Below are 26,435 nucleotides of genomic sequence, written 5' to 3' on the forward strand. Positions count from 1 at the left end.
GAAAATGTTATTCTTTTATTTATGTTAAATAAAAACATGAGAAAATCCTTTTTTAAAAAGGGTCAGAATATTCCTTATGTCTCCAAACCACGGATGCAAAGAACTGCTGAGTGCTTTCTTCACCCACGGGGTCACAACACACTTCCATGTGGTGATCACCTAGAGACAACATAGATGCGTGCTCTCCAGTTGCCACTCCAGGAAAGTCACATGCAGTATTTGGGCAAGCAATGAACAGAACACAGGCACAGTATATTCTGGAAACACTTCCTGTGCTGGCAATGAACCTCAGTACCAAGTATTATTATCTGGTTTTGTTTTTGTGGTCCTGCTACATTTGTAAGCCATACATACCACCACACTTCAATGGTACAATTTTTCACAATTCCAGAATTCTATCAACTGGCAGTACAGTTTAAGTAGCTTCTGTGGCAGCACTTTAGAAATTTAAAAATTACATATGAGAACACTATTGCAAATTTTGCCAGTAGAAACGTGACCCCCTATGAGCCACCGTTTCCAAAATATAACTGGACGCACGTTTACAATGTACCCGTGGATCAACATGTCATTTCCGACCTGCACTGAGACTATAGGTGAGTCTCTGAAAACAAGTGCTAGATCCATGGTCTCTACACCTGTCTACCCCTACCCCCAACCACACACCCCACAGTCTAATTTCACCGAAGATGATCTACCCAAACAATCATGGTAGGTTCGCAATTCAACCTTAGCTCAGGTCACAGAGAGTTTTCTAAGATTGGAGTCAATAAGAACTTCTCTGTTAGAGAAAGCAAACATGTTCACCTTTGGCAGACTGCCAAGATGATGCTTTATTATAGAATTTATGAAGCTACAGTTTAGTAACTTGCAGGTTTTATTAAAATGATTCAAAAAAGAAAGAAAAGGATAACAATACAACCCCATATCCCAAAACTTTCTAGATTTTTTAGTGCAAGAAATGCTGTATCACTGAAGCACTTGAGAATTATCATGAAATCCTAGCAAAAAATGTAATCATCTCAGAAGTGGTAATAAAAAAAAGAGAAACAACCAGAGGCACACAGATTGTTTTTTTTTTTTTAAAGGATTTTTATACTATATTTAAAAAACCACAAAATAAAAAAGGGATCAATCAACATATATCTTAGAAGTCCTTCCAAGAGTCTCTGTACGCAGCAGCCACACAGGCTGGCTGAGGCCTTTTCCTTCTCTGCTCAGCCTGCAGCTTATTTAAGGATCATCGGAGATGACTCGTGCTCTAGTTCTTAAAATCAGACTTGTTCGGCCAAATCCAAGACCCTGAACTTATCCAAATTGTAGAAACATGCTTTTACCACCCGTCCACCAAAATACCTCCCATTCAGATCAACAACAGCTAAAAGACAAACAGAAAGAATGTTAGTTAATACAGGGATCTGTAAGGCATTACAAGAATATCGTTTTAATTATAAGGATCTAGATCACAAATTCAACTTCTTTATTTTTTCCATTTAGCTGTACAACTTACCTTTAATTGCTGACTCAACTCTCTCAAACTCTAAAAATATTCGTACTGCTTCATCATCAGGGGCACCAGGAATCTGGGAAAGAAATGAAAGTGTAACAGGTGAAGTTATCAACGGAGATATAGTTGAATACAAGCTTTCTTCCTTAACTGATCTTTGTCGAGTAAGTATTGCAATTATCATATACAGAACAAGTCATATACCAAGGAAATAACTGATTTTTTCATCATCAAAATTTGTTAACATCTGGGTTTTTTTTTTTGAAAGTCTATTTATGAGAGGCACTGTGTTTGGGGCAGAGAACACAGAGCTAACTGAGCACAGCCACATTTAACCCTGAAGAGATCCTATGCCAGTCGACACCTAAACAAATCACTATGCAGTCAACAAACAGAACGTGATATAGAAGAGAAGCAGCAGTGGGAGCAGAAATTTAAGATGAAAAGATCTGTGCTCTAATTGCTTCTCACATTTGCTTAAGTTCCTCTGTCACGCTCTCCAAGCCTGGTATAACACGGCCCCATGGTGAGCATGTCCCCCATTCATTCCGAGGTGAGCACCCCCACTCCGTTCATTTGCAGCACTCCCAAACATTCCACTCTGCAGCCCCCTTAGTCTCCCAGAAGCTGTGACCCTGTCAGGATACCTATTCCTCCTATCCAAATCATACCCATACATTCTAAGCTCACCCACATCTGATACTGTTCACAAAACTTGCTCTATTTTTTGTGATCAAATCCTTTTGACTCCTGTATTTATAGTGAATACTACAGAGTCTAGCAACTGAACATTCCCTATTTTTACATGTGTTTTGTTGTTTCTTCAATTGAACATACCACTGAGAGCACAGACATGTTTCCTGTCTTCCAAAAGCATGTGGGAGGCACTAAATTTACGCTTGCCAAATGAAAGAAACCAAAGGTACGTCCAACTAACTCAACTATTGAGCACATGACAGTAGTCTTTAGTCGTCAAACTAAACCTCAATCATAAAAGGAAATAATTTATTTCTTCACCAAATAAAATGTGAAGTCCTTCCTGTCTTTATGTTTAAAATTGTTATAACTATGTAAAAGGGGTGTATCTAAGCATCATCTGTGACCTTCGACGATGTTACAGTACAACTTGTCTCTATTTGCAGAAAATATCTGGTAAGCTGTCAGTTACAACTTGGGTTACAAAAATCAAAAGAAAGCCCTCTTACTTCAAATATCACACATTTTCCAACTTTGCCGTATTTTTCACACTCTTCCTTGGTTTCTGCTTCCAAGTCTTCATCTACCTCTCCTGCACCAACCATGTTCTATGAACAAAAATGAATAAGTTCAAGTGCAATTTACAAATAAAGGAGATGAATAAATAACTTTGTTTCACGATGGCAAATGTTCTCAATCCCAAATGACACAATGAGAATTTTCATCCTTGTAGTATCCAAAAGTTGGTATTTCTTAACAAAAAAATATTTATGGTTTTTAACATGTTGAATTAAATCAAATTATGAGCTCACAGTACATAACACCATACAGAGGTACACTCCCTTTACTCATTTAACTGAAAAATAATTTTTTGAGTTGATGTTCCACTTTGAGTTGAAAGAGTATCCTACATGGACAGGCACCCAAGTTAAACATGGCTTACTTACCGCTCAAGGCAAAAGTGAACGCATTTTGTTGTAAAATTAATAGGTGAAATAAGCAAATCTTTTGAGAAACACTAAACACACACACATACACTAAGTTTCATAGAGAGTCACAAGAGCATCTATGCTAGATAAACTAAAATAGATAAACTAAACTGAACTAACGACTTCAAATATTTTAAAGCAATTACTCATTGCAGTCTTGAATACTGCATTTAGCAAAGAAACATTAGTGAAAAGGGAACCTAAGATATCAACCTTAGATGGCATCTATCCAGAACGATCATTTGCAGAAAAATTATTTTCAGTTTTAACTGTTATTGTATCAATAGGGTTGAAAGCATGCAAAGATGGATCAGGGTGGAGTGACAAGCAAAAATCAAGGTAGGAAAACGGGTTTCTTCAATTCTGCTTCTTACCCTTAGGAGGACCACTTTGGTAGGACACTTAAGTATTTCAGTTAATGGATTTGAATCTGACTTCTTGGATGCATCTGTAGCAAAACATTTAAGACGTAGGCGTGTTAGAACACGGAGTCCAAGTTACAATGACTAATTTAATTTCAAGAGTACTTCCCACTATTTATGTCCTTAGATTCATCTATAAGCATTTATGCAATCAGTCTCTGAGCAAAAATGTCACCTTATCCATGATGAAAATATCTGCTCTGCTTCAGCATAGGTTTTTACCATAATTTCTACAAGTTTTCAGCTTCTCTAATTACCTGGGATTTTTGCTTAGGGTCACTTCCTTAGTTCACACAGTTGACAGAGCACAGACCACAAACCTTACAGGTCAGAGTATTGGCACATGCAGTGTGGTCAAAGGTCACCAGTCCAATATAATAAGCAGTGAATTAGCCAGCTACTGGCAGACTAACTTCATATACCCTACAAATCAGGGCGATCGCTGATTTTGGCTTCTAGCCTGTCAGGCCAACCAGCTGCTTCATCAGGCCATGTGTTGACAGGGCTGCCAGCAAAGTTTTCTTCTTTCCTTAGGAAAGGGAGCTAAACTAAGATACTCAAAATAAACTCAATTCTTTTTAAAATGTGAAGTTACACATTTGACTCATTTCAATATGCCCTCAGCACAGAACAGAACATAATAATAAGATGAAAATAAAACACCAAGTAGGCATCATCTACCACCAGACTGTGAAATAACACCAGACTTCACAGAGCAATCAATCTGTAAGAAAATGAGAAATCACACTTGAAAGGGTAGGAAAAAGCAAAAAGTAAAAAACTCATGGAGGATGGAAATACACCAGTACCCTCACGGACATACTGCACAGGGCTCTTTCATGCTCTAAAACCATAACTCTGATTTTACCAGTTTAACAAGGTCTTTGCATAGTACAAATACGCATGAAAACACTTCTCTGAGTGGTATTTCTGTGAGTCTATCGTCTTTTCTGCCATGAACCTTCCTATCTCTAGATCTGTTCCAATGAGCCTCCCGAGCCTCTGTTTCCACAACACAGAACTGGAATACATCATAATCCCATATTCTTGGTCTACGGGCTGGTCCTCTCATGCTGGACCACGTTCCCCCTGCTCCCACCCCAGAAGCCCTGCTCGTGGAACAGACCCACCTTTCTCTGTGGCATCACCCACAATGATCTTGCCTCCTCGCTTGCTTGTCTTCTCCACTGACAGTGCTGTGCTCAGCCCTTGTTCGTGCTTCCCAAGACCCTGGCCTTCCCGGAAGCCGTACTTCTGCATGATTTTATGTGCTACTGTGCCACTGGGAGGAAGGAAAAGAGAAGGATTTCCTGGCCTTGAAGTCATCAGCTATGGCATAAACCAATTTTATATCATAGCAATTACCCTCGAAAAAGTCTAAATCCCACATGGGCTTCGATGTGGTCACACATAATTACCAACGGGCCAATCATTGGAGGTTGTGGGGGATACGCAGGATGAAAAAAAAAAAATGGAAAAAGCTAATGCTGAAATCCTGGACATCCTGAGATTATCTCTGAGGTAAGGAAAATGCCCATATTCTCCCCAAATTCTCCCAGTATCACTGTTAGAAAACACTAGACGTCTTGTGTGCTCCAGAGACTGCACTGCTATACAATTTATGACCACGGTTTACTTCCAAGTATGCCCGTCAAAAAACAAGCATGATTTTCACACAATGAGGACGACTACATTTTTCTAAATAGTAGAGTTATTGATGACAGTCCTTATAAACAAAAGAACTCTTAGAGCGCATCCATTTACCAGATGAGAAAATGGAAGATACTGAGGCCCAGATTAGTTGACCAGCTTAAGGCTGACTCTGAGCAAAGCAAGACCCCCAATTTAGAGATTCCTTCACAGGTGCATGTGGTAAAGTGAAGCTGGAACCAGCCCACAGCTCTTAGTACTGAGCGTTCAAACTGCCCCTGGAGGCGCTTCAAGGGTCTCCAGGGAGTCCAGCAGCAACTACTGCTATTTCAAGCTTGAATCACAAAACCCTGTTTTAAGTAACAGCGCACCTACACGGTTTCCTACATGTCATTAATTTCCTTACAAATTCCACTTGAACAAGCTGATCCAGAGCAGAGAACCCTGAAGGTGGCTGAGCTACACCACCCTGTACTTTCCTTGGGTGTGTGGTGAACACTTAATCTCTGTTCAAAGGGGAATTCAGCAGAACAAAACCCAGCTTCACATCTGTCCAATCTCCAGCACATGTTCTAGGGCGGCCCAATAATCCTTTCTGCAAGAGCAGAAATGCTATCTACACTGCCTTGAATGGTTTCTGAGCACCCAAGAGGACACTATTGTGACCGAGGAAATCCATTTTAAATTGTATTCATCTTCAAGTAATTTAATAGCCACCAATTATACCACAGAAAGCAGTGCAGGTCAAGGAGATGGATACCAAGATGACCAGACACTGAAAACCCTCTTGCGGGGTATAAACCTCCGCCATCTACTCCCACTGACTGGCCCCCTCTCCAATGGCTCTCGGAATCCAAGCACATGCACATAGGGGAGGAGCGTCACGCTACAGTTCCAGCAGCAATGTCATAGGCAGAGTGCAGGCCTTAGTGTAATGTTACCACATCTGATAGCTCCTCATCGCATGAGACACAGAGGAAACACAATAAAACATTCTTAAACCAAAAAGCATGCCAAATCCACAGGGGGGTCACAAAAACAAATCCACAAGCCCTATATGAAGGTCACCTTAAAACTGAATTATATATGCCAGCAAACAAATTTCTAATTATAGTTAGAACGACTAAGTATTTTAAACTCAAAGTGCAGAACCATGACCATAAAGCAAATGGCTCATTTTATCAAGAAAAAAGTCACTCACCCTTTGGATTGCAGCATAACTCAGCTCTAATTCATATGAGCTATTTTGTTTGCAAATGTTATGAAAACCAATGTAAGTAACTATCAGAAACTGTTCCTACCTAGAGAACATAATGTTCAGTGTCTAAATCATTCAAATCTTACATGAAAAGGCTTGATGTGTGGTACAAAACCTTATAGTGCCATGCTGGAACATCCTCCCCGTGACTCAAGCACTGATTCTTTTGAAGAACGCGGTATGACTGCACACTCCAAGCATCCCCCCATAAACCTGACAGTGCCTCATTTTCCACCAAAAGCCGCATCTACTGACAAGGCTAGCAACACTTCTCATTGAGTCCTGTCCTCACACTTGCTGAGGTGAGAGCAAGTGGAACCATTACCCCATGTTGGCAAGGAAGGAGTTGCCAGGTCCAGTTGGAGATCTGGGTCTGTCTTGTTCCTCGTATACTGGAGGAGGGATAGCAGCTTTGGAAGACTGAGAGCGAGGTCTGGAATCCTCTTCATAAGGGAAATCTCGGGGTACTGTTGGATAAAAATAAACAGGCTTACCAAAATACTACAAAAGAATTCTGAACTATACTTACACAGATCAGGTACCTATAAGGAATAAGATAAAAAAACAAATTAATCTTATAGCCACTACATTTCTTTTTTTAAAAATCAGAGGTGGAACACTCTCTTCCTGATTCCCGCTTTGCAACTCGGGCTTAGGGTTTGTTAGGTGCTCCACATAAAACATATTTAACAGTATCTTTTGACTTATCCTTTTTTTTTTTTAATTGACTGATCTTCTTTAAAAAGATGACATAAATTGTGCAACAGGTACTAAAAAGCATTAGATAATTTTATTTTCTTGGGACAGTTTAGGTATGGTCCAACCCAGAGGATATGAAAATGATCTGGATGCTCTATCAAAGTCCAATTCCAATCCAAATATTCTAAATTAGACTACTGGGAGAAGAAACGCTGCATGAGTATGTTTTGGCAATTTAAGTAAATATGCACAACACATAGAAGGAAATAGAAACTCACTGCAGAAAAACCTAATTAAGGAAGGCACTGCCACCTTGTGGAAGGTCATGAATTTAACAACCTCTAAACCAGAGTATGAAAGCTGTAAAATGAGCTGCATTTGTTTTAACCTAACTCCAACTATGTAATGTTAGAGAAAATAAATTACTTAAATGAAAAGAAAAGCATCTCACCCTATAAAATCCAAGCCTCGGCCTGGCATGAAAACTTCTAGAGCACAGAGTGGAAGGGTGGTCTCCCCCTGGGCCTTAGTGGTAGAGCCAGAGGGTGGGTTTTCAGGCTACTACCCTTTACACTCAAAACACCTGGCTGATTCAAGCTAAGACTTCCCCTGACTCGGTCCAAGAGGTGGGTCAGAATAAAAAATGACAAGAAACAGATACATACACTCTTTGTCTTTCTCTACAAGAGAAGTGGGTGGTGCGATGGCAGCTCCGCCCATGCCTGCAAGACAATAATCCACTGTTAGAGGAGCAGACATGCTGACCCTTCGCCCCGCGATGTACTGCACCCTTTCCCTGGGGGACGGGGAGGGAGAGATACCAGCCACCTCATCCCTCCTGCTAACATTTTCGAATTCATCTCTGAGTCTAGGATTAAAAACACAGAAAATGGGCAAAACACAGGCAGACAAAATCATCTTGTTCATGGCAGGCATTCAAAAGCTCCAGAATGCAGCTAATAGGTGAATTGCAAGGTGAGAGAACACAGCCCAGAGAACTAGCAGCTACTTGAGAGACTATAACATAACTCTCCCCGAAGTCTGTTGCCTGTGAGGTGTTTTCTTTCGTGTGATCTCATTTAGGTCCAAGAAACCTCAGAAGGAGGTCTTACTGCTTCCAGTTTTCAGATGAGAAGAGGATCAGAGGAGTTAATAGCAGAGACAGAATAAAACCCAGCTCCCCGAGGCGCCAACACAGTTCACCACAACCCAGCACCCTCCTGTCTAGGGCGTCAACCACTGCAGCTAAACACCTATTTGGAAATGTGGGTCCTTTGGTGCTTGTGTTGTCGCCATTCCTGCTCCTATCTCCACAACGAACCCAAACAGACTCCACCTGCTATCCAGCAACCGGGAGGAGAACAGGCATGGAGGATAGAAGGGATTTTCATTAGATTCATTAGGCCCTAACGTAGGTATTACAACTTAAACCACCAATGAAACAATAACAATAATAAAATGTAAAGTAAAAAAACCCAAACATTACAAACCATGCTGTACCAGCACATGTAAGGTTTCACAAAAGAAACTCTAAAGCTAGTGTTTGTGCATCACAATGAATGAACACAGCTGGACTAGACTTACGGAGAAATAAGAACCTAAAAGAAACTTATGTTTCTTCTGACGTACCTATTATCATTTTTTTACCTTGTCACTGAGACCTAGGTGATTACTGACCGATTCTGAAAAAAAAATCAGTTCTGAATTTAATATAAAAAATGCAGGTGATTACTGGAAATGTGCTACTAATCTGGTTAAAATGTAAACATTAATCTGTTAATACCAGCGTGAAAATAATGCCATTATTTTCTCCTAATACTAGTCTGTATAGATTGTGTTAAAAACAATGTCCTTAATATAGAAAGCACAGCTCCTTATGCAAAGGGCAGCCAATCTGGAAGCTGGAAAAGTAAGATGAACAAATACACTGGATTCTAAAACAAGTTAATTAACATTTGTTAGTCAGCAAGAGAATGGATATGGAATGTTTACCAAAATGCCTGACATACACAGTGCACCCAAATGTTAACTCTCCTCCCTGTTACAAACACAACATAGTACCTGACACTGCTCAGCATGTGGTACTTTTTTTTTAATGAGGTATAATTGACATGACATATTCATTTCAAGTGTATAACATACTGTGACGTGATCCCACAATAAGTCTAGTTGTCATCCATCATGCATGGTTACAAGTGTTTTTTCTTATAATGAGGACCTTTAAGATCTAGTCTTAGCAACTCTGAAATACGCAATATACTTGTACTAACTACACCTAATGCTATATGTTACATCCCCATGACTTATTTGATCACTGGAAGTTTGTTCCTTTTGCCCACCCCCAACCCCGTCATCTCTATCAACTACAAATCCGTTCTCTGTGTATCTATGAACTTGGTTCTTTGCTGTTGCATCTAGTAAGCATCCAATAAATACATTTAATTTATATCTGCACTGGAAGATTAAGAGTTCTCAATTATTACAGACGTGTTCCTTTCCAACTCAATTAGTATTTTATTTTATTTTTTTTTTTTTTTTTTTTTTTTTTTTTTCAATTAGTATTTTAAATAAAACTCTCAATCAGCCTCACTGTACACTGGGGAAGAACAGGCTTGCCACACTACTAGTCATACAACTGAGCTCATGCATGTGGAAATATACTGCAGCTTTGTGACATTATGTTGAAGATGACCCCAAGATAAGGGAGGTTTATGGGCAAACATCTTGGATCCTCTAAACAGTGGACTTATATTATATAAAGCACTTTAACTCCCTCTGTGCCTAAGATTTCTCACCTTTAAAATGGGGATAATCACAGCTCCTACTTGGAGCTGTGTGATGTAAAGTGCTTCTTAGAACAGTACAACCTGGTATCTAGCAGACAAGGAGAAGGTTTAAATTTCTCACTTAAATAAATCTCAACCTGTCAACCAAACTGGTCAACTAAACCAAGGAAATCTCAGCAATTAAAACACAACGAAGCGAATGTAAGAAGCATTCCGTTCTCTCCCCAGTGAACACTCCTTAGCTATCCAGTAAGCAGGAAGAATTCAGCTCTGACACAAGTACAATTCTGCGTGTAAAATCTTAGAAATGGAAGGGGCTTTATGAAGTACCTGGCTCAAATTCCTGTCTCCCTACTCTCCACAGACCCCAGAAGAAACCAATGTTCAGGGAAGCTAAGCGATTTCCTCAAATTCATGCAGGTCAGTGGCAAACACTGGAAATGAGTGCCTGGACTCTGTTCGGTGCTGACCGCATACACAGCTGGCAACGAGAAGAGATCAATGTGGCTGTGCGCACGTACGTAAGGTATGCTCCAAATCTCCAAGCAACACAGGTGAGAGAGGGATTGAGAAGCCCAGAGGAATGCACATGGAAAGAGGATGTAGGTTAGAACTGTTCTGTGAACATGGACTGCTGGAATTCCAGACAAAATTACCCTAATCAATATCAACTCAATTACTTATCTATAACTATGAAAAGCAGTAGAATGTCACAAGTTTGAGATGCGACGCGTATGTCCCACGCCTTACTTCTTTTCCGCCTCTCCCGCTCATAATCCTCATCTTCATCAGAATCTGGATCTGGTCGCCTCGAAAACCCACTAGCTTCATGTCTGTCTTTACGCCTCCTGTGACAACAAAGGAACCAAATATTCGTTACAGATGAACCAATTTTGAGATGTGAACACATGGATGTCACCTTGACTTGCTCTTGGCTAGAAAATTCTCAAATCCTCTCTTTCTCACTAAACTATTTGGGGTGGGGGGGGGCACATGACCAAATACTGGTTGAAGGCGCAAGTAGCAAAAATTAGTGATAAGAATTCAAAAGATAAGCTGAACAAATTTAACAGCCATATGAATATAAGTAGCAAGAAAAGTTTACTCAATGTTTACCTCTTTTAATTTTAAAGCATATCAACATAGGTAACACTTTAATATTTTTGATTCTGTAGAACATGCTTTCACCTCATGAAATGATTCAATAAATGAGAAAAAGTATTAACTTTATATAACTATTGAATAATTAACATTCAATATTTTCAAAATAAGCAATACAAGTCTGTTTTACTCATACTTTCAAGAATTATAAACAAAAGATATTATAAGCTTTTTAAAATTCCATCTGGCTCAAAATTAAAGAAAACATTTAAATATTTTATTTCTTAAAGTAAGCTCTACTCTACTGCCCAACATGGGGTTTGAACTCATGACCCTGAGACCAAAAATCGCATGCTCTGCCAACTAAGCCAGCCAAGTGCCCATAATATTTTAAGTATTTTAAATGGTTATGATTCAAGTGGCATAGGAAAAAACTCATTATTCAACATCAGATTTTTAAGTCACTTTTCTAACAACTCACACAAAATATACTTCAAGTTTCCTACATCTAGATGTGAGATCTGTTCTAGTGTTTGCTTTCATGCTGGAACATAACGACAGGCACACCTCAGAGATACTACAGGTTTCGTTCAGACCACTGCAGTAAAGCAAATATTGCAATAAAGAGAATAAAATGAAATTTTATGAAATCAGAAATGAAATTTCTGATTTCCTGGTGCATAGAAAAGTTATGTTTACACTACACTGTAGTCTATTAAGTCTGCAATAGCATTATGTCTAAAAAAATAATGTATATACCTTAATTAAAAATACTTTATTGCTAAAAAATGCTAACCATTCTGAGCTTTCAGGAAGTCATAATCACTGATCACAGACCACCATAACAAATATAATAATGAAAAAAGTCTAAATATTGAGAATTACCAAGTAACACAGACACATGAGGAGAGCAAATGGTATTAGAAACAATGGCACTGAGGGGTGCCTGGGTAGCTCAGTCCAAAGAGCATCTGACTCTTGCTTTCAGCTTAGGTCATGATCTCAGGGTGGTGAGATGGAGAGCCTTGTGCTGGGCTCCACACTCAGCACAGAGTCCACTGGAGGATTCTCTTCCTCTCCCTCTGCCCCTGCTCCCTCCACCCCTGCCCATGCTCTCTCAAATAAATAATCTTAAAAAAAAAGAAGAAATGGCACTGATAGACTTGCTCCATACAGAGCTGCCACAAACTTTATTTTTAGAGATTTATTTATTTGAGGGAGAGAGAAGAAGAGTGAGAGACTGTGTACACAGGTGGAGGGGTGGGGGAAGGGAGAGAGAATCCTCTAGCTGACCACACTGAGCGTGGAGCCCGGGGCAGGGCTCAATCTCACGACCCTGAGGATCATGACTTGAGCCGAAAGCAAGAGTCGGGTGCTCAACCCACTGAGCCACCCAGGCGCCCCACCACAAACTTTTAATTTGTAAAAAAGACTGCATCTGCAAAGCACAATAAAATGAGGCATGCCTGTGTTAAGTTCTTGAAAATAAACTGATTCCTTCTGATGACTGCTCAGATCTACCATGAGAACTTCAGCCTTTACAGACAGCACTAAAGTTCATTCATTAATAACCCAAAGAATATTTCAAATGTTAAATATATCCTCGAATCCAGACAAAGCCTTACTTTTCTCTCTCTTCTATTTCTTTCTGTCTTTCCAGCTCCCGCTGTCTCTGTCGTTCCTCTCTTTGGCGTTTCACTACTTTCTCATAATCGTTAGGAAACATAGGATCATATTCATCAGCTAAAGGAATCAAAACTTCTCCTGCAGAAAATCCACTGGGAACAGGATCCTGAGGAAGGCAAAAATACCAAACTGTATCATCCTCATGTTTTACAATTTTATTCATAGAATTAAAGTAAAAAAATATGAGCATTAGAAGGGGCTTTGCAGACCATCTATCTGCCTCCTTTGCTTTACAGACGAGGAAACGGAAGCCTACGGAGGGTTAGTGACCTGATGTGGCCACATACCTAGCTATCTGAAGCAGCTGAACCAAGAGTTTCACCTTTTAGTTGAGTATGAATTCCATAAATACCCTATGGCATCTTCCTGGCATTCGTAAACAAGCTGCCACCATCTAAAATTTCAAGCAATAAATTAGACTATTCATAAGAAACAATGAATACTTCTGCTTTTGTATGTCCCTATGAAAACTTAAACAATCCATGAATAATAATCATTCTTGTGGCCACTTAATAGAGTAATTTTAGATTCTGCTTAAGTGGAAACAGGATATATTAAGACTTCACAATAAAAGGCAGAAAGCATCCTCCTGGACTTTTTGAAACCTCTGGAACACAATCCTTTCCAGGTAGGATGCATTTCAGGCACTGAGTCTCATACAGTTGGATACAATTCCCTTCACATTATTAATTCTTTTAACATCCACTAAGATCAGGTTTGGATGTTAACATTTTGCATTTCTTTTCTGTACATTTAGAAACTGGGGCTACCCTTTGAGAGAAAACAGGTAGTCTTAAAGAAATCAGAAAAACAAAAGGCAGGCCGAGCACAGCTGACCTGAAAACACGTGACCAGAAATGGGGCTCTAAACCTCCAAGCTTTGTTAGTTTTCTGTAAAAACGAATGCCCTAACTGGTCTCCACAGATATTGTGAGCAAGCACAGGTTGGGACTAGAGTCTCTGAGGGCCCATTCTGCACCTCCTTCAGGAAGTACACTGCCCCAGACCAGCAAAGGCAGCACAGCTGTTTGTAAAATGTGTTTTGAATGTGAACACAAGACTGATGTGATACAGAGAGCTTACGTTCATTATCAAGGGATCTAAATCGGACAATTCCTGTATTACACTATTGCATGTGATGTTTTGCATTGTAAACAAACATTTCAATGCTTTCTTATAGCTAAAAATCAGAAATATGATGTCCAATGAATATAAGAAATTAGAAAAACAACTATAATCAGCTCCCGGCCAGAACACTGAAAAGTTGATACAAATCAAGTAAGGCAAGGTTCCCAAGGGTAGTTACGAATTCGTATTCATATAAAAGCTATTTTAAAAACACAAAGGCATATACACAAGATTTCCTTTCAGTTATTATTAAGACAGGAGAAAAACTAACAATCAGCTACTCAATTTATACAATACTATTACCACAGAGTTTCTGACTGAACCAACTGTCAATATCAAGGTTAATTCTTTGTCATTTCAAAATCTGAAAGTAAACAACTTTTACTGTATAAACCCTGCTGAGCTAAACAAAGAGCCATCATCTCTAAATGCCATTAAGAATAAAGTCATCTGTTCAGTTTTTAGAAATGAAAATGTCAATGCCCCAATGCTGGGGGGGGTGGTGGGTAAAAGTAAACTACATATTGTGGTGCTGCTGTAAAGTCGAGACCCAGTAACAGGAAACAACAACCCTAGTTTTTGGTTAAATGCGGTGGGGAAAAATTAGATAATCTGTGGGGGGAAAGTGTTAAATGACAAAGAATCCCCAGAAACCTCTCCACTAGGGGATGTCTTTCCTTCTTGACAGTCTATCAGCCTGCACAACCAACACCAGTTCTTCCGGCCAAAAAATCTCAGAATAAAAGCAAATTTGGGAAGCAGATTCCAACCTAGAACAGTTCTGACTGAAACTAAATACAGAAGGGAGCAGGCATACAGTGGGACTGTGTCTCAGCTTGATCTGGGTCCCTTCTAATCGGGGTGGGGGTAGGGAGAAGACCTTGCTAAGAAACAGCAATAAGAGCATATTCTATTTATTAACCGTTTGGTCATTTTTCATCAAGCAATTTGTGTGTGTGCTGCTTACTAAACTCTTGCAGTCCTATTACTTGCCTGCCATCTGTAGAGGGACACGGTTAGGTTACCTGAGGAGTGGGTGTGATTTCAACCGCTCTACACTGAATTCATTTATCCCTCATTTTGTATCATTTCTCAGTTACCCTGGTCCAAATCCTCCTCATCCTCACTAGGCTATTTATAGAGTTGACCACATCTGTTTGTTTTAAAGACTGTGTAAAATCGCTGAAGTGTAAAGGTCAGGCTGGTAGAATTTGAACCTCTTCTCTACTGTAGTCTGTAATCAAGACAATATGCACTAACTATAACTGTCCTTATGACACCAGAAATTAAACACAACCCATATATTCAGCATGAAGTGAACCAAATAAACTGTGGTATACGCATGTGAGGAAGTTGAGTGAAGCCGGTAAAATGATCAGACAATCTATACTCTTTGACACACACACACGGTCACAGCACATAAAGTGAGAAAACCAAGGTAGGGAACAGAAGGTGGAGGAGGCAGAGAACGGAAAGATATTCCAAAATATAAAGTTTTTAACTTCTAGCGGGTAGCATTGTCAGAAAGGAAACAGCAGGTCCGACTGTTTTTCCCTTTCTGCCTATTACCAGTTTCTGATTTTTCCATAATGTACTATTTTATTTTAAATAATAATTTTTATAGTTGAGCCGAAAAGAGCACTGGCTAGCCTGCAAAGACCCACTGAGGAGACCGTGCTCTGGGGACACGCGCGTAACACAGGAGAGCCGCTCAGGCCCGGGGCGGCTCACCTTCAGGCCGGCCGCCACGTGCGGGGGGGTGTCCACGATCTGCCGGTCGTCTGAAGAGCCACCTCGCTTTAGGTCGATTACTGGGGCAAGTACCGTACTCTGTTTCGTTCTCTGGCTCTAAAATCATGGAAAAACAAAAGGAGTGCACTGAAGCTTCAAATTAAAACTCACACTGTTTATAACAAAGTTTTTTGGCCTCTGTAACGAACCTTTCAATTATCAGAAAAACATTCTTGAAACAACAGCCTTTTAATTCTATTATTACTACCACCATATACTGGTTTCCATAGCCGTTTTTTTAACACAAATTTCCTCTATTTTTATAAAAGGTTTACAGTAAGCTTGGTCTCTTTTCTTTAAATCTGCATGAAAAATAATAAATGAGAAAAGCTCTAACACTGATTTTCCCTTTGGCCCCAGGAGGGCACATCACACTTAGACTAGTGGGACTCTCACGAGGAATAGATATGCTTTTATATCCTGAGCAAAAGATATTTGTGAATTAGAAGTTGTTCCCTCCCACTAGAATCTAAACTCCTACCTCTTTTATTATGAGCCCATAGAAAACAATGTTTTAAAGAGAACAATACTCATTCACGTACCACTGTTACCACGTTTTCTTTACTGAACACCTGTATTTTGTATTGAACCATCTGAAAAGAAGTTGGAGATTCATGACACTTTCCCTTAATCTCCTAAAATTAGACATTCTCTTACATAAGCACAGTACTATTACCACATCTCATAAAAGCAATAATCCCCTATATCATTTCCTATCCAATTCATACTCAGATTTTCTAGTCTGTCCCCTAAAATGACTGATTTTATTTTGAACTAGAATCATACCAAAGTTCTCCAAAACATCTGATTTTTAAATCTCTCAATTTAGAACAGATTCCTTCCCCCGCTGTTGTCATCATCACCACCAGAGCCGCGTCTTTGTCTCCTCCTCTTTTCCCCGACACTTGTAAAATGCTGCACATTCTAGACCTGTCTGTTAACTTCCTGGTGGTCTAGTTTCAATTATTCCTCTATGTCCTTGTAATTCCTGAAAACTGAATACTTCACAGGTGCGGTGGTGTGCTCCATTTGGCATCACCCCTGCAGGCATGCAGGGTCAGGCTGTCTGGCAGTAGTGCTAACATCAGATGGGCACAGCAGTGACCATCTGGTCTCGTGGTTACAAAGGTTTAATTCCCCCTTTGCAATTTAAAGTGTTATATGCTTTCATTGTTATTACTATAAAAGGCTCAAAATAAACCACTATCCGTCTTGAATTTAACAGTACTCATAATGTTAAGGAAACCAATTTAATCCAATCATTAGATATACAATCCACTAAATGAATACCAAAATTTAGAAGACAATGGGGAGATTTCTCCAAATCACGTATTTTCTATTATATCCCACATGAGACCACAGCTCCATCTTTCAGTTGTAGGTAGTTTTCTTTACCAAACACCTTTACAGATTTGGTTAGGCCAACCTAGTACTGAGTAATTAATTAGTCAATTAAACCTAAGAGAATCAGTGCAACATATCTTCACTTCCCTTCAAGAAAAACAAAATGCTAACTTCACAGAGCAATCTCAGAAAGATTTAGAAAGTTAGCAGAAATGATTTCACAGACCACTTTTTATTCTGACCTATCTTTTAAAAACCTATTTGAAATCTCAGGAGATGTCCTAGTAGCTGAAATTACTATACTGGAGAAGGGAAACCTGATAAGCATAAATTGAACAGACTGAAGCAGATACTAAAGAGGATATCCAAATCAGTACATAATGAACAAATTTCATTTAACTTTTTAATATATTTTTGAGAGGATCTATTTTTCTCAATTGTATTTTATATAAGCTAGTTTTTAACTGATACGTTATAAATATGCACTGTTTGGATAGGGTAAGTGATCCTGAAGTTACTCTGGGCAGGAAGAAACAAATTAGTTAGGATTTTTAAAATTTGGCTGCAAATAATCCACAAAGCTGACAATACTTATGTTGGTAATTTTGAAGAATCAGCCCAGTTTTTAATCTGCATATATCTAGTATATTTTGACTTCTGCTCTTCTATTTTGTTACCTCCCACTGACCTAAGACTGTCCATTAATTGTGTCCACTTAAAGTCTAATTAAATTTATGTTATTAGTTATGAGATTGCTCCTTAAGCCAGACCCATTTTACAAAAGAGAATATTAGGCCTTCAAGGAGAATACATTAAACGTCACTGGCATTGGAACATTAAAACCTTTTTCCTAAATCTCATGTGCAAAGTAAGTTACATGAAATTCAGAACATTTAAAAAACTAACCAATTTAAAAAAATTAAAAGGGAAAAAAAACAAGATTTGTTTTGCTAATCTTCCCTTCAAGTGGGGTGAGATCCTGTTTTAAGACAAAATTATCGGGCAGCCCAGGTGGCTCAGCGGTTTAGCACCGCCTTCAGCCCCGGGCATGATCCTGGAGTTCCGGGATTGAGTCCCGCGTCGGGCTCCCTGCATGGAGCCTGCTTCTCCCTCTGCCTGTGTCTCTGCCTGTGTGTCTCTCTCTCTGTCTGTCATGAATAAATAAATAATAAAATCTTTTTACAACAAAACAACAAAAAAAGACAAAATTATCTGTTTAAAAAATACTGGCAAAAAAATTTAAATCTTGTCATGATGAATTTCAAAAAGACAAAAACCATGATCAGGAGAATCAGCAAAACAAACTAAAATTTTCAGACACTGTTGCTTTACCTGTGGGTATCCTAATCCTAAAGCCTTTTACAGCTCTGAGCACTCAAATGTAAGCACGTCAACAGAAACAACTACTAAGGAGGTAGTAAAGGCAAAGAAAAATAATTCCAACTCTAAAAAATGTTTACAATGTAAAATTTCAAACAGGAAACTTAAAGAGAACAGATTAATGAATCCTTAAATGTCTATGTCCCAGCTGCACCAGCTATCAACTCACTGGCAATTGTGTTCATGTGCATCCTCACCACCTCTGCCCCATAATGGGTTATTTTAAAGCAAATCCTCTAAATTCAAACACTTCACAAGTATCTCAATATAGCTCTAAGGAAGATTTTCTTGTTTTTTCATTATTATGAAATTATTTCCTCCCTCTCAAGAAATCTTTTAATACATATTTCCCGGCCCATAAACTTACCACCACAGATATACTATGTATCTGTTTATGTCTCTTACGCCTATGTGTGCTCCACACATAAGAGGAGCAAAGTTTTCATTTCCCGATGGGACAATGTTCCCAGGAGAACATTTAGGGTGATATAGCCTCCACTGGGCCATATGATCTAACATATAAGGGCCCTTAAAACAACATGCAAACCAGAGTAACATTTTCATTTCCTAAAAGTATCTGACAGTAACAGTTTAGATCATATATTCAGTGGGCAACTATGTTCCTAATGTTATATGCTATTCAATTCCAAAGACACTGCCAGTGCCAAACATGTATACAACAGGAACAAAACCAATTACTCCCAGACTACATATGCCCAACATGTTCAAAACTAACTGGAGCCTTCACTAATGCATACAAATTCCTAATTCCTGCAGAGCCTCGCTCCTCAAAGCGCTGCTTCCAAACCACCTACAACAAACAGCAGGAATGCTACCTAAGAAGGCAGATTCCCAGGCCCCAACCCAGGAATATGGCTAATGAAGCAACATTTCAGTCAAATCCTTGGCCAAGCTTAGACTCACGGAAGCCTGAAAACCAATGTCACCGCTGGAAATGGAGAGCCCTGATTTTCTTCATTCCGATTTCCTGAAACAGTTCTATTCCATCAACTCGGGAGAAGCACAATGATCTCAAACTCCTTATTTCTCTCCACCCAGAGCCTCTCCCCCTATAGATGTTTAACCCTACATATCTGATAAACAGGCAGAAGAACAAGCTAAAACCAAATTACTCTTAATCCTCAGGAGGAACCTGCTGTGTAGACTTCCACTTTCACACCATGGGCCTATCTTACCTTTGCTTGTGTGAGAGCTGCCTTCTTGACCTGAAGCTGAGACTGCAGAAGTTTAAAGTTTTTGGACCAGCCTTCTGTTTTTGAATCACTGGTCTCCACTCCCAGGTCATCGTACAGGGACATCTTTCAAGTTTAATGCTGAAAGGCAAGGAGAATGGGGTTTAAAGAATGCAAAATACAGGAAGGATTTCCTATCTTTTCATGTTAAAATAGCTCAGTATCATGGAATTTTAGAGGTAAAAGGTAGTGGAAGAGGTCACCTGGTCCAGAAAGCTTCAGCAACAAACGTCAAAATGCCCAATACCACCAATCAGTGCCCTTCCTAACACACGACGCCATATCGACATGTTACTTTACAAATACACTTGAAGAATTAATTTTTCCACCTATAAGATCATGTGGTCAAGTAATTCATGAATGAAATCATTCTGCTTGATTGCATATAATGGTTATTATTAATAATTACATATTGTCATATATACATATCCAATTTTTAAAAATTCTTTTTTGACTCAACAACGAAAAGTAGAAACTTTACAACAACCCATTACCAGGTTGATTTAGCACTATTAGCTACCTTTTATGAAGAAGAAATGTAAACACATGCCTAGAAACAAAAAATAAAAAAGAAATGCTATCACTGATGCCGTATTTTCATAAATGACTGATTACTGAGGAAAGTAGAGAGGTGGATCACAAACGCCTCAACTAACTCATAGCCCACCAAGTTGAAATGTGTAATCTTTAAATAACATTGATTACAAAGAGATCATCAATAATCAACATGTAAATGGTCAATACATAATATCCTTGCAGAATAAAAGGATGTAAGACAACAATAAATACAGCAAATTTTACGCTTCATAAAGCCTTATCGAGCCAGGGTGGTAGGAAATGTAGGATCTGCTGGAGAAACCTCTGGAGAAGCCTCGTGCGAGGCTACACTAAAGCCTGGGCTGGTGCAGCATTAGGACTCTGGGAGGTCATCTGCCCAAGGTCATGATGAGAAGACCCGTTTTAAATCTAGTCCACCACAATCCTTGCCACTAAACCCCTATACTCTCACCTTTTTAAAAAACTCAACATTCTGGGTGAAACCGCGCCATGGCCCTCTTCGCAAAAGAAGAAATCAATCTCAATCTCACAGACGCAAAGAGAAAAAAAATATGACTGAAATTCCGAAATTGCAAATACATACTTTGCATGGGTAGTTTCCGATTTATGGACGCATTTCAAAAATCTGTCCGTCCCCAGGTCCAGACAGCATTTTGCCACAGAAACTGTGTTAAACAAATCCTGCTCCGCCTGTCTCTCAGGAAGAGATGGTGAGACGGACGGAGAAGGGAGATATTGAATGCCCCTCTGCCCCCCGCCCGAGTCTCTCCAGTATGTGCTTACTTCTCTGCCCTTCTCTGACCCCGCCACTGCCAACACCCTGGCTGACACTGGATCCATCTGCGTGGGGCGGGGAGACGAGCGTGACCCCCGGGGGTGGGGGGGGAGAGCCGCTCTTGTTCTGAGCGGGCAGCTCTGCCCGGACATCAGGGCCCCACGCCGCTATCAGTTCCTTCCGTCCTGTTACATCCAGGCCCTCGGGCCGCCTGCAGCTCCTAGGTCCGCTCGCGGTGGAGGGCCCCCAAGGGAGTACAGAGGCTGGGGGGAATAAAGGGGAGGCCCGGGCACCCTGTTGCTCAGCGGGGCTCTGGGGAGGGCGCCAACCGTATTCCTAGAGAGCAGCACTCTCTAGGAAAGAAAGAAAAGCCCGCTGCCCGCGGCGCCAGACAGAGTGAGTGCCTGACTCAGGACTTGGCAACCCATGGTCGCGTGAAGCCTGAGTCACTGAGGCAACAAAGGAAGAGTGAGGGAGCCCGGCGCCCCCTGAGAACCTGCTCCCACCAGCACCGGGCACAACAGCAGGCAGGCCGGCTGCGCGGTTCAGGCACTGCTCGCAAACCCTCCCGAGCCGTCTTTTCTGAGCTTTCTGCCCACGGCAATCGCACAGAAGGAAGAGCCCGGGGCTGCCTGGTACCTTCTCAGAGCCTACGCGGTACTGGGAACTCCTCGTTCTCACAAACACGTAGCCTTACACTCTCCACTTCATCGGAAGAACTCGGAGCAACAGCAGAGAAAAACGAAGCCGACTGCAGCCCAGGCCTGTGGCCCTCAGGGCACCGCGCCAGCGACCCGCACCCTTCACCCGAGCCGGCTTCACGGGCCGGGCTCTATCCAGCCAGTCGCCAAGCGGCGCCCAGTCCAGTGACGGGTCCATTTGTTTTCTCCTTTATTCTCAGAAAGGCGAGGGAACGCCGACACGTTCTGGAAAACGACTGTCAACAGGGAAGCTTCCCTAGGAAATTATAAAGAGATAAGTCATCAAAATTTGTTTGCAACCCAAACTCTCCTTCTCTCGGTACCTCTTCCTAACAAACACAACCACCTCCTCGAAAATGGTATTTACGGTTATGATCGTGCCAGCGGAAACGGGTTAACCAAACGCCCACCCATCTACGAAGGGAAGAGACCAGCCGGTCCATTTGTGCACCGCCAGTTTCTGGCACACGGCAGGGGTTTGGTATGTGGACTTTTGCTGAGGTACTAATAGTAATTAAGTGAAGTCCGCTCAGCCACACGAATCTGCAGGGAGACCACCCAAGGCCCAAGGCTCCACAGGCAAAAGACTCTGGAGAAAGATGGTGCCAACGGCTGTACGACGTGTGTGCTTACTGCCACGGTCCCAGGCCCTTAAAAACAGTTAAAATCCCAAGGTTTGTGTTACTTATACTGACCACCCAGCCACACAGAAGAATAGGTAAGAGGGAGGGGGGTGAGGTAACAGCCTGCCAATTAACACCAGTGCATCTCCCTACCAGGAAGAGTAACTCTAATGGAAATAGTTCCCCAAATCTGCGGGGTTAAAAAAAAGTCAAACAGTATAGAGGCTCTCCTCCTGGACCAGAGCTCTTCCATCCAGGATCTAGCATTTAGCGAGGACGTCCTGGCTGAATTCATGAGGTCCCATGGGACCCTATTTCTGGTGATTCCATTTCCAAATTGAAGACGGTCTGTTAACAATTCCATTTGACTTGCATCCCTCTCTGACTTTTGAAAATCACTATGCAGCAAAATCATTCATTTAAACCTCCCCGTTTCTGCTCTCAAGAGCTTCAGAAACACACTCTAAATATTAGCAACTGATGTCATCCTAGCAGCAACTGCCGGTTTTCTGTGACAGAGCTTATAGATCAGATCCGTCACCAGAGTAAACGAGGAAGAGCTTTCTCCGCTTTTCCCACTCAGACGAACTTCAAATTCACAGAACTGGATCCATCACAGCAATGACACACTCGTTACCCAGCTGCACACGTATGGCCTGTTCTAATGGCTACAGGCACCAGGGAATCTCCCAGGCAGAACAGGAGCCAGAACCTGGACAAACCACATCCACCACCCATGCCCCTCTAGCCCATTTGAGTGGTTTCCCCAGCCCAGGGGTGGGCGGCACCTGGAACCCCATTCCCATTAATTCCTTACTAGCCTCCTTTTATGTAATGCGATCTCCCTAAAAGGCGTGCACATTTTGCGTTTAGCCACCTGAGGCACTTGTAATGGGTCAGGGCAGAGTCCTGCGTTCTCCACGCTGCAATCGCCAAAGTGTAGCGAGCGTGGAGGGGGCGGCCAGGACCCGAACCTCACCTGCTTGCTGCTGAGATGCTACTTAGACGCCAGACCGCATCTATTTCACGGAGTCTGGTGCCGGGTGATAAAAACTAGCGCTTTCTGACATTTGGATGTCCTTTAAGCCAGGGTCAGACACAAACACAGACACGTGACTTTTAGAACTTCCAAACAGCCGCTATTTCTTTTTTATGGTAACAGCACACTTTGACACATCTTTCATATATGCTGGTTTGTTTTTTTTAAAGAAGAAACAGTAAACGTGGTTCTGCCAGAAGAATGACTTGTTAAAATTCTAACTCAACCAGCAGAGATTTTTTTTTAAAATGTACAACTAGTAGAAAAAGGGCACGGAAGGCACATCCTCAGGGCAGCCCACGAGCCCACGTACATCATCCCCCCCCACCCCCAGCATCTCCGAAGCCCTCAGCGGCTACCACCCCCACATAAAACCAGCCAGCCAGCCCCAGCTGGTTTCCCCTGAACGTTCTCGGAGCAACTTCTGCACGTTACGCTGCCTCCTGGTTGATAGGCTTGCTTCTCCTCCATTATAAGCCCCTTCAAGGTAAGGGCTGGTTTTGCCTTCATCTTTGTAGTATTTTCTTTTAGTTTTAAAAAATATTTATTTACTCATGAGAGATGGGGGGGGGGGTGCAGAGACAGAGGGAGAAGCAGACCCCGCCCTGAGCAGGGAGCCCGACGTGCGGCTGGATCCCAGGGCCCTGAGATCATGACCTGAGCCCAAGGCAGACGAGCCGACTGGGCCCCCCAGGCGCGCCCTCATAGATATTTTCTAAATGAAGTGAGCGGATGGAAAATGGTAGTGCACCTACTTAAATCACATTATGAAACGAGATTGTCAGATGTGCTTTTTAAGGACACAACTTATTTTTACTAGCATTTGACATTCGTGTGCTAAGTTTTAAATTTCACACCATCATAACAGGAGAAAAACCACCAGGACCACACAACTGACAACGAGTCAAGGTCTGAGTTCTGAGCACCTGAAGAAACAGCGTGATGAGGCCTTTTTCTTTTCAGTCACTAAATACTCATGCATCCTGAAGCAAAAGGGAAGCGCGGGGACTGTGGGAAGTATCCACGGATAGAAAGGAAGAGGATGGGAACACAAGGGGCGGCGCATGTTGAAGTTTACAAGAAAACCCAGGCAACAAGCAATAAAAGGCATCTACCTGCCCGACATAAAACCCATGACGACTCTTTAGATGGTGAAAACATTTTTTCTCCTACATCCACCTGGGGCACCGTGGTCACGTCTGCTCGAAGGCTGGGGGGGCCCTGGCGGAGTCCAAGAGCGTCACCTGTTAACTGAGGCCTCCAACAAAGCCCGCTCCTCACTGCAGGACAGGCCTGCAGGACTGCCAGGCCTGGGCCACCTGTTTTCTGGAGGTGACTTAAGACAAACCCGGTAAAAGAAGGCCGCTCTCTGCGCATGCAGCTGGGAGCACACACCAGCACCCCTCCCGCAGTCTTGCTTTCCACCTTGTCGCAGCGCTGCACCTTGAGCTTCTCCTGGTCACACACCTGGCACGCCTTGTTCTAGTCCCGCCTCACGACCCACTCTCCTAAGCTGTACAGTGAGGGGAGGAGGAACGGGACGGGGGGGGGCTCAATGGTTTGGCGTCTGCCTTCAGCCCAGGGCATGATCCTGGAGACCCTGGGATCGAATCCCACGTCGGGCTCCCCGCATGGAGCCTGCTTCTCCCTCTGCCTGTGACTCTGCCTCTCTGTTTCTCTCATGAATGAATGAATGAATGAATGAAATCTTTAAGCTGTGAGTGAATGAATAATGAATGAAGGAATAAATAAATAAAATCCTTAAGCTGTTCCGCGGGCAGCACATTTCCTAATGAAATTCCAAAGCCCACCCTCTGCTGAAGTCATCAGCTCATTACTCCCCCTGCCCCCCCAATCCTCAGGTATCTATCTCCAGGGCTGCGGGCCTCTCTCCTGCAGAGCCCACCTGTGGCAGGGGTCAGGGCAGGGGTCAGGGCAGGGGTCGCGCAGCAGGGGTCAGGGCAGGGGTCAGGGCAGGGTCAGGACAGAGGTCACGGCCCCCGCGAGGTCGACGCGGAACGCTGCCCTTCTCCAGGCCCCGCCCGCTGCTGCCCCCGCAGGCCGGGCTCCGGAATGGGCTCCCCCCCCCAACCCGGGTGAGTCCCCTTCGCAGCCCCTCGAGGGGCCCTTGATGGCGCGCGGCCTCGGGGCGGCTCTCCGTGGCGGTGCGCACGGCCCGGGAGGGAGCAGCGCCCCGAGAGCCCCCCGATGCCCCTCGCCCGCCCCCCGGGGCCCAAGCGCCTTCGTCTGGCGTCGGCGGCTCGGCGCGCGGGGTCCCGGCGGGAGGAGAGGCCGCGCGGAGCCGCCGGGGAGCGGCCGTCGGGGCCCCGGGGTCCGCAGGTGCGCGCGGGGCAGCGGGAGGACAGAGCGCGACAGAGCGCGACAGAGCGCGACACAGCGTGCCCGGGCCGCACGGGAAGCGCGCGGAGGCGGCGGAGGGGGCCCGGGGGCGGCGGGGGAGGCGGGGCGCACGGCGGGGCGCGGACGGCGGGAGCCCGGCCGGGACCTCTCGCCACCGCCCCCCCCGCGGCGCGGCCTAGAGCGGCGGCCTCGCGCCCAGCGCCGCCCGAGACGCGCCCCCGCCGCCGCCACCGCCCCCTCCCCGCCCGGACGGACGGGCGCACGGACGCCGCCTCGGGCGCCACTTACCCGGCCCGCCCGGCCGACTCTCCCCATGGGCCGCGGCGCCGCGGAGACGGAAGCCCGCGACCGCAGCACCCGGGCCGGCGCCAACCCTTACGCCGAGGCCGCAGCGCGCGCGGCGGCGCGGGGTCAGGGGGCGTGCGGCCGCGAGAGGGGCGCGCCTGCGCCTGCGCCGCGGGCCGCCTGGGCGCCGCGCCCCCTGCCGGCGGGAGGACCGCGCCGCGCCGCCGCCGCCGCCCCCCTCGCCGCCGGCGTCCTCCCCTCCCGCCGACAGGGGTCGCCGTGGCGCGGCTCCTGAGCTCTCAGACTCGTGGGAGAGGCTGGCAGCGCCCCCACGCGGCGAGGAGGACAAACGGCCTGGGAGCCCGCGGAGTCCCCTCGGTGCAGAGCCCAGGTAGGCAGGTGC

General features: G+C 43.4%; 1 protein-coding gene across 2 annotated transcripts; it reads right to left on the reverse strand.

Moving 5' to 3' along the window:
* On the reverse strand, positions 1-26,198 carry RBM17 (RNA binding motif protein 17). 2 transcript variants are annotated; one of them, XM_072749609.1, is made up of 12 exons: positions 26,036-26,198; positions 19,634-19,771; positions 15,654-15,770; positions 12,734-12,900; positions 10,758-10,855; positions 7,887-7,943; positions 6,848-6,989; positions 4,745-4,896; positions 3,567-3,640; positions 2,713-2,811; positions 1,511-1,583; positions 1-1,378 (listed from the first exon to the last, which is right to left on the reverse strand). In XM_072749609.1, the coding sequence occupies exons 2-12, from the start codon at positions 19,754-19,756 to the stop codon at positions 1,275-1,277; spliced, it is 1,206 nt and encodes a 401-aa protein (XP_072605710.1). In that variant the 5' UTR covers positions 19,757-19,771; positions 26,036-26,198; the 3' UTR covers positions 1-1,274. The 2 variants fall into 2 exon arrangements, with proteins under 2 accessions (XP_072605710.1, XP_025872606.1); XM_026016821.2 differs by lacking the exon at positions 26,036-26,198 and adding an exon at positions 21,663-21,980.
* Positions 26,199-26,435: the final 237 nt, after the last annotated feature.

Source organism: Vulpes vulpes, chromosome 2, assembly GCF_048418805.1.
Source record: "Vulpes vulpes isolate BD-2025 chromosome 2, VulVul3, whole genome shotgun sequence".
Taxonomy (NCBI): Eukaryota; Metazoa; Chordata; class Mammalia; order Carnivora; family Canidae; genus Vulpes; species Vulpes vulpes.

What these genes read in the sequence shown, in the direction of transcription:
- RBM17 (XM_072749609.1), bottom strand. Translation starts at nt 19,756, where the DNA reads ATGTCCCTGTACGATGACCTGGGAGTGGAGACCAGTGATTCAAAAACA. An exon ending in GCGGGAGAGGCGGAAAAGAA is followed by an intron (nt 7,944 to 10,757) that starts GTAAGGCGTGGG and finishes ATTGTCTTGCAG; the next exon opens with GCATGGGCGGAGCTGCCATC. An exon ending in TGTAGAGAAAGACAAAGAGT is followed by an intron (nt 6,990 to 7,886) that starts GTATGTATCTGT and finishes TTTATCCAACAG; the next exon opens with TACCCCGAGATTTCCCTTAT.